Source organism: Rattus norvegicus, chromosome 1 (genome assembly GCF_036323735.1).
Source record: "Rattus norvegicus strain BN/NHsdMcwi chromosome 1, GRCr8, whole genome shotgun sequence".
Taxonomy (NCBI): Eukaryota; Metazoa; Chordata; class Mammalia; order Rodentia; family Muridae; genus Rattus; species Rattus norvegicus.
In genome coordinates this window covers 42347950-42359679 of record NC_086019.1, presented here as the reverse complement: position 1 = coordinate 42359679, position 11730 = coordinate 42347950, and the positions used below count along the sequence as shown (strand labels likewise).

Sequence of the window (11730 nt, the reverse complement as noted above, 5' to 3'; positions counted from 1 at the left end):
TTTAGTTTGGAGGTAAAAACTTCTGTGCTGGCTGATGGATAATGTTTAATAAAGTCTTCTCAGGAAGAACACATCTGACACCATTGATGGTGGGAGAGACCACAAGAAGTGGTGGGAACTGAGCCAAGACAGCACAACATTGATCCCCCCCACCCCCCACCCCCCGCCATGGTTTTTACACAGGAAAGTGGGTCAGGGTGGCTGTGTTGCTCAAATTTCCGAGAAATTATGAGACATGTCTTGGTCACATGCTATCCTGATGTTAGAAAAAAAGAATGCAATTTTACTGCTGGAAGAATGCACACCCACAGGCTGGGTTTGCTAAAAGCCTCATTGGGTTCTTGGAGCCCTAGGGTTTAGAACTCCTGTCAATATTATGGCCCTGGGATGTTGCTCTGGATCAAGGTCAGGTGGTTTTCTTTCAAAGCCATATGGTAAGTGTTTTGATCTTTGGGGGCAATTCCATCTCTTCATCACCATTTTATTACAGCCTGAATGTAGCCACAGGTAGTGGCTTAACTTAAACTTAAACTCAGGAATGTAGCTGTTTGTTCCTGTTGAAGTTATTTACAGTCTACTAGCAATTCACACTGCATTTTGCCTGCTCCTTCACCAGGGATCTCATTCTAGTAATATTTAGCAAGTGTTTAATTCATGTGACTTATCTGTATTTTAGCAATAACCCTATTCTTAATCACTTACATTGAAATGTATCATAATGCAAGTCTTTCAGAAGCAGCCCAGTTCCCTGAGAGCCAGCGTCATGAAATGTCACACAGGTGGTAGTGAAAGATCCCCAGAGCGGGGAGACACTCACTCAAGTCTCGGGATGACTCGGACCCCCCCCCAAGAACTCACACAAGACCATTCTTGCTGTAATCACATGAGGTTTATCGATAGGAACCAGTGCACTGGGGTCAAGACTCATATCCCATGCAGGGGCAGTGGAGTTCGACCCCAGAGGCTGGGAGAAAGAGTATTTAAAGGCAGAGGCTGTGAGCCCCAGGGGATGGGGGGGATGTCAAAGGGGAATGTACCACAAGTTACAGGATTGTTTTATGGCTCTAGGAGATAAGGGGACGCCAAAAGGTTTTATGGCCCCCCTGGTTCCTGGAACAGAGCTACTAAATCAGGAGAAGGGTCAGGTCCTCAGGTCCTCATTATTTTTAAAAGTTTGCCAGATTTGATGAAGCATCTACATTTGAAACACCTCTGGTTAGGCTTGGGCCACCGGTTTCCTGGAATGCTCTCTGCAGGATGCAATGGCTGGAAGGCACAAGTAGAGGCTTAAATAAACATCACAGGGGCAGAACAAAGAACAGTTACTCTCATCGGATGATAAGCAAAGTAGTTCTTTTTCATTTTTAACAATCTGTCTTCCTGAGTCAGGTCCTGTTGCTGAGTTTTGGGCTAATTTAAAACTCTATCTCTCATTAGCTACAAAAAAGAAGCTGTCTTCCACAGATTCCAGCTGATCTGTCACCACCATTCTGGAAAAACACAGAGAAACTAGCTTATTAGTGATGCTGAGTGCTACTTGGCTAATGGGACAAATGAGCTTCATATCTCCGTCGATTTCCAGGCCTAGTACCAACACCGTCCTGACAGGTACAGTGTTTATTAGCATCCTGTATCCTTACCATGCCACTGGTCAACACCAGTGAAGCAATCTGCTATATTTAGCACACCCCTACCTGTGCAATGGAATAGAACCAACACCTCATAATTGCAATCTGCAAACACCTCCTGACTGTTTTCTGCTACTGCTTCAGGGTGAGACTCAAACTCTCACTTGAAATAAATCTGTGGCAGCTGGCTTTTGATCTCTGTCCCCAGAGATGTTGATGTCACTGGTTAGTGCCTATTCATCCCCTGGCTGCCTTTCAGCAGCCCCTGATGATTCTATGGCCACAGCTACTCACAGGAAGAACTGTTGGCCCAAAGAAGCATCACATGCTGGAAGGACTTGGGATATCAGCTTGAGGGTGAGGAGAAATGATTCTGAGATGCATACCAACACGTAAATCTATTTCTACCCATGGAAATACCCAAAGGGCCCATTGGCCTAGAAATGTATATACCAACCTGTCAAGAGAGCCAGGCCCCAAATATGGGAAGAAAAGAGGAAGGCATGTGCTGCATTGAATCGCTCACATTGTAAGTGCTTGGTTCTCTATTGCCTCTGGTCTCCCAGCTCAGATCCTATTTGTAAAGTCACAAATTTATATTATTCCCTGTCAAAACTGACCAGTTGTGAACACATCACTTGATTCTGGGCAGCTGACACTAATATGTTGGTGAGCCTAGAGTCAGCTGCACCCCATGTAGGTAGGTCTCAAAGGTTCACATGGGGCACAAAATTACCATCATTCAAGCAGCAGCAAGGTTGCTTTGTGAAGCCTGAGATTGTCTGCAGACAGCCTGAGTATGTGTGGAAGAAGGAAAGAAAAACACAGATCACAGGAAAGAGCTTCCGAGGGATCCAGGACAGCTGTACACAGCCTTTTGACAATCCTGAGCCAAAGGCTGTTTACACAAATCATTATTGCTTTAGAAGAGTTGGGCACTGTTAACAGGCTTCTATGTCCTCTCTGGAGGTGTGGCTGGAGACATGAAGCATCTGTGTAAGGAAGAAGGTTAGTGGCCAAGTAATCTTGCTATCCAGCCAACTGATGAAGGAGGTTTCAGACTGTGTATGCTGCAGTGCTGAGTGGCTGTCAGGGAACTTTGACTGGGTACAGCTCACTGGTAAAACTGATGAATATGTATGGCGGGGAAACGGAAAGTGTTGCCAGGAGACAACAGAAGTTAGGAGTCCCAGGGATAATTCTGTCTGCTGTAACTCTTAGGGGAGCTGCAGCTAACTGGCCAGAATTTTGGTGTGCTAGGTTTTTATACAGAGACTATATATCACATATAACCTGTTGCAGTAACCTCTCCAACCTGAATCGGCCTGCACAAAGAAAACACAACTCAATTAATATGAATACAAGCTGGCACCTAGATTGGGCAGATCCACCACTACACTGTCCTATTCCCAGCTCTCAAATCCCTCATGGTTTACACCTTTTCTATGCCATGTCTCCAGCTTCTCCTTTTCTGGCGACTCCACTCTCTCCCCCCTTCCTCTCTGCCAACTTCTCTTCCCCCTGCCCAAATCACAAGCTCTTGCCTTTATTTTACAAATTAAATGGGAGTTTCTAATAAGGTCACCTGAGTCCTGAGTATGTGACTAGGCAGCCATCCTTGGGGGACCAGAATTAGCATCAAAATAGAGAGAACTCCAACATAAACCACAACAACAACCCATAACACATAATAATATGATATGTGAATACAACATATAACATATGACATACAATAAATAATATACAATATAATAGATAGTATATAATGCATAGTAATCTTTCTTGCTCTTTCTAATCCATGCCAGCTGGCTCCATCACTTCTGACTCTGCAATGAGACAATACTCATGGAGTAAGGGGTAGGGAAGGAGAGGAAAGAGGAAGGGGAGGAGAGAAGGAGGCATCAGGAAGACACAAAAGAGTCAGGAACAAGAGACCCCCTGCAAAAAGCCCCCAGATACTGCTTCCCTGAAGCAGGCCCCCACCGCCTACTGACAGGCATTCAGTATGAATTAACCCATGGATGAAGTTAGCACCTTCCCTCAATATCCAATCAGTTTTCAGTGGCCACCTTCAGCTCTGGATCAAGCCTTGAACCCATGAGCCTTTGGCACCATTTTACATTTTATATAAAATCGTATACTTGGCCTTTCGCTTAGATGTTGGGAAAAGTTCCTCAATTTGTTACTGTTTGTTAGTGTGTGTGTGTGTGTGTGTGTGTGTGTGTGTGTGTGTGTGTATGGGTGTGTGTAGTATGTATATATGTTCTCTTAGAGGTTAGAAGTGGACATTGAATGCCTTCCTCTATTGTTCTCAGGGATTTTCACTCAACCTTGTCTTGATTCAGCTAGACTGACTGGCTAGCAAGCCTCCAGGTCCTCCTGTGTCTAGAGTAACACCCGGTGCTGCTGTGCTAGCCTTTATGATGTGGCTTCTGGGGTTGGGGGTGGGGCCTGAAGTGAGGTCCTCATGATCTGATGGTAAGAACTTTGCTAACTGAGCCATTGGACGACTTGGCGACTTACACCTGTGACTGGGGCTTGCACATCAACTCTGCTGCAGAGTAGAGCTGGAGAGTGCTGAGATTGAGGGTGAGCAGCCACAGTTGTTCACAGAGCATCTGTGTTAGCCATTCTGGCTGTGCTTTGTTTGACAGTATGTAGTGGGAGCATAAGGTCAGAGTTAAGTTCTCGTCTTTGGGGCTGAGGTCTCTCATCACACACTCAGTCACCCCATTAAAGCGCAAGGCCTCTCGGCCTCTTGGCCAGCTGCATGTTCATTTTTGAAAGTGAGAAATTGGGAACGGTGGCAGGGTCCCAGCTGGATTTCTGCCTCACCTAGCTTGACTCTGGTGCTTGACCAGAACCACAGAGGAACACTTTGGTTTGAAGATTTTCCTCCAGTATAAAGCTCTGTGGTGTTTTAAGGAGATCAAAGGGATACAGATTGGAAAAGAAGAAGTCAAAATATCACTATTTGCAGATGATATGATAGTATATTTAAGTTCCCAAATGTTCCACCAGAGAACTACTAAACCTGATAAACACCTTCAGCAAAGTGGCTGGGTATAAAATTAACTCAAATAAATCAGTAGCCTTCCTCTACACAAAAGAGAAACAAGCCACAAAAGAAATTAGGGAAATGACATCCTTCATAATAGTCCCAAATAATAAAAGATACCTCTGTGTGACTTTACCCAAGTAAGTAAAAGATCTGTATGATAAGAACTTCAAGCCTCTGAAGAAAGAAATTGAAGAAGATCTCAGAAGACAGAAAGATCTCCCATGCTCATTGGCAGGAGTAATACAGTAAAAATGGCCATTTTACCAAAAGTGATCTACAGATTCAATACAATCTCCATCAAAATTCCAACCCAATTCTTCAGAGAGTTAGACAGAACAATTTGCAAATTCATCTGGAATAACAAAACACCCAGAATAGCTAAAACTATCCTCAACAATAAAAGGACTTCCAGGGGAATCACTATCTCTGAACTCAAGCAGTATTACAGAGCAATAGTGATAAAAACTGCATGGTATTGGTACAGAGACAGACAGATGGACCAGTGGAATAGAATTGAAGACCCAGAAATGAACCCACACAGGTAAGGTCACTTGATTTTTGACATAGGAGCCAAAACCATCCAATGGAAAAAAGATAGCATTTTCAGCAAATGGTGCTGGTTCAACTGGAGGTCAACATGTAGAAGAATGCAGATCGATCCATGCTTATCACCCTGTACAAAGCTTAAATCCAAGTGGATCAAGGACCTCCACATCAAACCAGATACACTCAAACTAATAGAAGAAAAAGTGGGGAAGAATCTTGAACACATGGGCACTGGAAAAAATTTCCTGAACAAAACACCAATGGTTTATACTCTAAGATCAAGAATTGACAAATGGGATCTCATAAAACTGCAAAGCTTCTGTAAGGCAAAGGACACTGTTGTTAGAACAAAACAGCAACTGACAGATTTGGAAAAGATCTTTACCAATCCTACAACCTATAGAGGGCTTATATCCAAAATATATAAAGAACTCAGGAAGTTAGACTGCAGGGAGACAAATAACCCTATTAAAAAATGGGGTTCAGAGCTAAAGAAAGAATTCACAGCTGAGGAATGCTGAATGGCTGAGAAACACCTAAAGAAATGTTCAACATCTTTAGTCATAAGGGAAATGCAAATCAAAACAACCCCGAGATTTCACCTCACACCAGTGAGAAGGGCTGAGATCAAAAACTCAGTTGACAGCAGATGCTGGCGAGGATGCGGAGAAAGAGGAACACTCCTCCATTGTTGGTGGGATTACAGACTGGTACAATCATTCTGGAAATCAGTCTGGAGGTTCCTCAGAAAATTGGACATTGAACTACCTGAGGACACAGCTATACCTCTCTTGGGCATATATCCAAAGATGCCCCAACATATAACAAAGACACGTGCTCCAATATGTTCATAGCAGCCTTATTTATAATAGCCAGAAGCTGGAAAGAACCCAGATGCCCTTCAACAGAGGAATGGATACAGAAAATGTAGTATATCTACACAATGGAATATTACTCAGCTATCAAAAACAATGACTTTATGAAATTCATAGGCAAATGGTTGGAACTGGAAAATATCATCCTGAGTGAGGTAACCCAATCACACAAAAACACACATGGTATGCACTCATTGATAAGTGGATATTAGCCCAAATGCTCGAATTACCCTAGATGCACAGAACACATGAAACTCAAGAAGGATGACAAAAATTCAAATGCTTCACTCCTTCTTTAAAAGGGGAACAAGAATACCCTTGGGAGGGAATAGGAAGGCAAAGTTTAGAACAGAGGCTGAAGGAACACCCATTCAGAGCCTGCCCCACGTGTGGCCCATACATATACAGTCACCAAACTAGATAAGATGGATGAAGCAAAGAAGTGCAGGCAGACAGGAACCGGATGTATATCTCTCTTGAGAGACACAGCCAGAATACAGCAAATACATAGGCGAATGCCATCATTAAACCACTGAACTGAGAACGGGACTCCCGTTGAAGGAATCTTAGTAAGGACTGAAAGAGCTTGAAGGGGTTTGAGACCTCCTATGAACAACCAACCAGAGGTTCCAGGGACTAACCCACTATCCAAACACTATCCATGGACTGACCCTGGGCTCCAACTGCATAGGTAGCAGTGAATAGCCTAGTAAGAGCACCAGTGGAAGGGGAAGCCCTTGGTCCTGCCAAGACTGAGCCCCCAGTGAACGTGATTGTTGGGGGGGAGGGCGGTAATGGAGGGAGGATGTGGAAGGGGAGGTGGAGGGGTTAGTGTGATGTTGGCCCGGAAACCAGGAAAGGGAATAACAATCGAAATGTAAATAAGAAATGCCGAAGTTAATAAAGATGAAAAAAAAAAAAAGAATCCCCCCCCCCCCCATAGGCTCATAGATATGAAGGACTAGTCACCAGGGAGTGAAACTGTTTGAAAGCATTAGAAGGATTAGGAGGTATGGCCTTGTTGAAGTTCACATGGACTTATTGGAAGAAGTGTGTGCGTGAGTGTGTGTGTGTGTGTGTGTGTGTGTGTGTGTGTGTGTGTGTGTGTGTGTGTGTTTTGGTTTGAATTTGAATATGTTTGGTCCATGGGAATGGGAAGTGGCACTATTGGTAGGTAGGTGTGGCCTTATTCTAGGAGGTATAGCCTTGTTGAAGGAAGTGTGCCACTGTAGGGGTGGGGTTTGAGGCTCCCATGTTCAGGCTCCACTGAGTGTGGAATGAGAATCTCCTCTTAGCTGCCTTCAGATCAACTCTCTGCTCTTCCAGCACCATGTCTGCTTAAAAGCTGCCATGTTTCCTATCATGATGATAATGGACTGAACCTCTGAAGCTATAAGTCAGCCCCAATTAAGTATTTTATATTATAGGAGTTGCTAAGGTCATGGTGTCTCTTCACAGCAATGAAGACCCTAAATGAGACAGTGTATCACTGAGGGTAGGCTTTGAGGTCTCAAAAACCTACAACAAGCCTAATGTCTCTTGTTTGACATATGATTCAGAATGTAGCTCTCACCTATTGCTCCTGCACCATTCATGGCCTTGTGCTCCCTGACATGCTGTTAACAGACTCAACCTCTGAAACTGTAAACATGCCCGCAGTTAAATGCTTTATTTTATGTTACTTTGGTTGTGATATCTCTTCACAGCAATAGAACAAGACAAGCCCCATCATCCTTTGACTTCCACATTTCTGCAGCTGGTCAGATGGATACAAGAAATCTGTCTACTCTAAGGGAGTCATAAGTTCAGGGCACTTTGTAGAGTTTGATGATAATCCAGCCCAGGAGAAAGTTAGCTCACTGAAAGAAGGACTTCCTAAGAAGTAGGTCAAAGGTCAAGGCGAGGCATGGCAAAATGTAGTATTCCAGGTTTCAGTATGGAGGTGTGCGACTAAGACAGAAGACTGGTTAGTTGGAGAAACCACAGGGGCTTAGCTGTTGAGGAGACTGTGGCAGAAGGCCAGGAGCCCAAACCCAGACAGATCATGGAGACCTAATGTCAGAGACAGCTGCCTTACCTAGAAAGACTACATCTCCCTGGTCCAGGCAGCGGGTAGGTCTAGGCCTGCAGGTAACTGTGTTTGAATACTTGCTAGTGTTGTGCTTCATAAACTCTTAGTCTCTTTGTCTCAGCTTCACACAATTGTTAATACTCTCTAATATATGCCTTTTTACTTAATTCTTTTTCAAATTTGTGATTCTGGGGTTGAAGAGATGGCTCAGTGGTTACAAACACTTGTTACTCTGGCAAAGAACTCAGGCCCCACATGGCAGCTCCTGTCCATCTCTAACTTCAGTTTCAGCAGATCCAGTGCCCTCTTCTGACTTCCATGGACACTGGTATGCACATGGTATGCATCTATATATGAAAGTAAAACGCCCATACACATTTTTATTTTATCTGTCTCTAAGTTTTTAGGTTTTTATTTTTGTCTTCCTATTCAACTTTTAGATTGGACTTTTAGAACTTACCTTTTGTTGCTGCTGTTTTTGTTTGTTTGAGTCTGTCTTTTTGAGACAGGGGTTTTTATACTCCCGACTCCTGGGGCTCTCATAGCTCACAAGGAAATGTAAATTATGTGTGTTTCCTCATGCCATTGCAGAGTTAAATGAAGATTTAACACTGTTTTTGCCACATGCATTGTGCTTGTAAATTTATTTTAAGTTTCATTCCTGGTTTGGTTTTATATTTAATACCAGATAAATGGCTAATGCGCTCCTATAAACAAGCTTACATCCTTGTGTGGTTTTGTTGACAAGATAGAGACTCTGAATTGGGAATGATAGGACACAGGACACAGTCCTTTTAATTTCACTTGGGTCACCAGGCAAAATTACAAAAAATTCAACATCTTCATTGGTTTTATTATTAGTTCTAGAATAGGTAATACTTCATACTATAAAATGGAATAAATGGATTAGCCCTCCAATAAACCAAGGAAGTTGTATTTTCAGACAAAAAATGGCTGAAGAATCATAACTAAAACCCAATGGATTGTCATTTTAGAGCTAGGTTCCCTATTGGTAGGACGCAGATAATAGGAAAGTAATTGATTAGCTAACATCGGGTCACTCAAGTGATTTTCTCCTGTCAGGATTGAGGGAGAGAGAAATGTCATTATTGGCATTATCAAAGCAATTGAAACTGGCCTGTTTGGGAAACCTGCCCATTGTCTCCGTAATCCTGACTTCTGGAAGTTCAGATGAATAGGGTAACATCACACGAATGACTCCTTTTTCCATTTTCATCTTTTCCATTTGGGCTTGCTGTGGAAGCAGAGTCCAAAATGGTCGCCTTCTAAAATGTTCATTTCACTGTAGGCTATTATCTATAATAAATAATAAATATATAATATGATAATTATCTAATAAATAAACTCACCAATGTTGTGACCATTGGCATTCTTTCCTCATTGGCTTATAGAAATTCTTTGTTCAACATAATTGCCTTCGTCATTCCATATCATTTCCCCTAAAAGGTTCTACTTGTTGATTTTGTGTTACATGTTTCCATAAAACATTTTCTCATTTATTTTAAAGTGTAGCAATGTAGATAATTTTTCTCTTACAACTTCTTAGTGAGTTTCCAGAACAGGGCTTTATGTGTTGAAGTGAATGCCCACTGTAATAGGGAGTTCCTTTTCAAGGTCACCTCCTCTTCCTCTGTCAGCATTCCGCATTTTAAAAAAGGCCACATTAAATTGATTTAAAATTGACTACATATAAATGTTAAATCATCTTTCTTTAGACTTACAAAACCCAGAACATATGATGACCTTTAGGTAACAAAATGTATAATATTCCCTCTCCTGCTCAGTCATCAAACACAAAATGTGTGGATTTTAACTTTCAGGAAAGTCAAATGTTTTGTTTAAAGAATTCTAGAAATCAACTCCAGGATATCAAAACTTCCTGATTTCAATGGGATTTTTGTTTTTGTTTTTATTTTTTAATAATATTATTTATTTAGCATATGTGAATACACTGTAACTGAATTCAGATACAGCAGAATAGGGTATCAGGTCACATTACAGATGATTGTGAGCCACTATGTGATTGCTGGGAATTGAATTCAGGACCTTTGAAGAACATTCAGTACTCTTAACTGCTGATCCATCTCTCTAGTCCCTGATTTCAGTGTTTTAACAAGAAAAAATGGCATAGTCTTCCTGCCCATTGCCCTCTGCACATCCTCTCCCTCTCTAATGGGTGCTGGAGAGATAATCCAGTGATAAAGCACATGGACACCCACTGTGAAGTCCTGGGTTTAAGTTGTAGTGCAGAAAAAAATAGAAATGAAAGGAAATCACTTTCATGTATCTGAGTTCCCCACAGCAAAACTTGGAGACAGTGCGTATGCTCATCTTCCAGGGTGCTGGCTCTTGAATAAACCTAGGTCTGTTTTTTTTTTTTTCACCTACTGATTCTTCATTATTGGCTTTTGAACAGTGAGCAGCCAGGTTTGAGCCTGACCATAATATTATAGAACATTTAAAGGCTAGAAGCTTAATCTGACCACAGTGTTTAGAACTGGGACCTCTAAGAGGTAATGAAGATTAAGGTTGTTAGGGTCAAGTTGCCATGATTGAATACAGATGGCTTGTAAGAAGGGGGTAGAGGGACCACAGGAAACTCAAATACATTCTGTCCATTTATTTCTCTCCTCTCTCATCCCACGATGCCCCACACCACCTCAGGACTCTGATGGAAAGAAGGCCATTGCTATATATGGCCACTCAGTGGGACCTTAGGGACAGTGAGCCAAAATAGCCAATTTAAAAAGCAGCACCTAGTCCATTACATTTTATTATCAGCAACAGACATGGACTAATAGGGTTAAGAAAACACCCTCATCCCTAGACTGCTGACACTTTCTTCTCATGTTATGTGTCACATCTTGTTCCTGAGATGCTGGATCTCTGTGGAAAACTCTTGGCCCAGGCATTGCAACTGGTATGAACACTTTGTCTCAGATGTCCCTGGCTTTAGCAGTTCATAATGATTATAGTTGTTTTGGTCTCACCTTCCTGCCTGTTGCCTCCCTCACCAGATCCCAACACCCCTTTCTCACAGCATGCTGGGAACAGCGCTCAGAAACCACTCTCGAAATCCTTTCACACAGCACCAAAGTGTGAACTGTGTTAAGTGTGATGTACAATATCATGAGAGGTGCTGGTACAAGCCAAAGTTTGCTTGGCAGAGGATTGTTTCCAGGTGTGGTATGTGACATTCTGAGAAGTCCCATGCAATCACAGTCATTCTGTTCCTATTTGTCACTGGAACTTTGACCTTGATCTAAGAAACACAGGACATGATTGCTGTTCTTGGCATCAAGGGAAATTAGAGAGACACAGTCCTCACCCCACCCCAGCACTGTATTTCCAAGCACAGCGGTTCTTAATCTGGGAGTCACAACTCTTTTGGGAGGTCAAATGACCCCTTCATAGTGGTTGCCTAAAGCCATCAGAAATATCAGATATATACATTACAATTTACAGCACTAACAGAATTACAGTTATGAAGTAACAACAAAGATAATGTTGTGGTTGGGGATCACCACA

At 42.4% G+C, this 11730-nt stretch overlaps 1 protein-coding gene across 1 annotated transcript in view; it reads right to left on the bottom strand.

The window, feature by feature from the left end:
* Positions 1-1025: 1025 nt before the first annotated feature.
* Positions 1026-11730, bottom strand: part of Ppp1r14c (protein phosphatase 1, regulatory (inhibitor) subunit 14c) — a 180678-nt gene continuing 169973 nt past the window's right edge. The window contains exon 4 of the mRNA XM_063273005.1: positions 1026-1266. Within this exon, the coding sequence (XP_063129075.1) occupies positions 1150-1266 (117 nt within the window). The 3' untranslated portion in view covers positions 1026-1149. The remainder of the gene's footprint in view (positions 1267-11730) is intronic.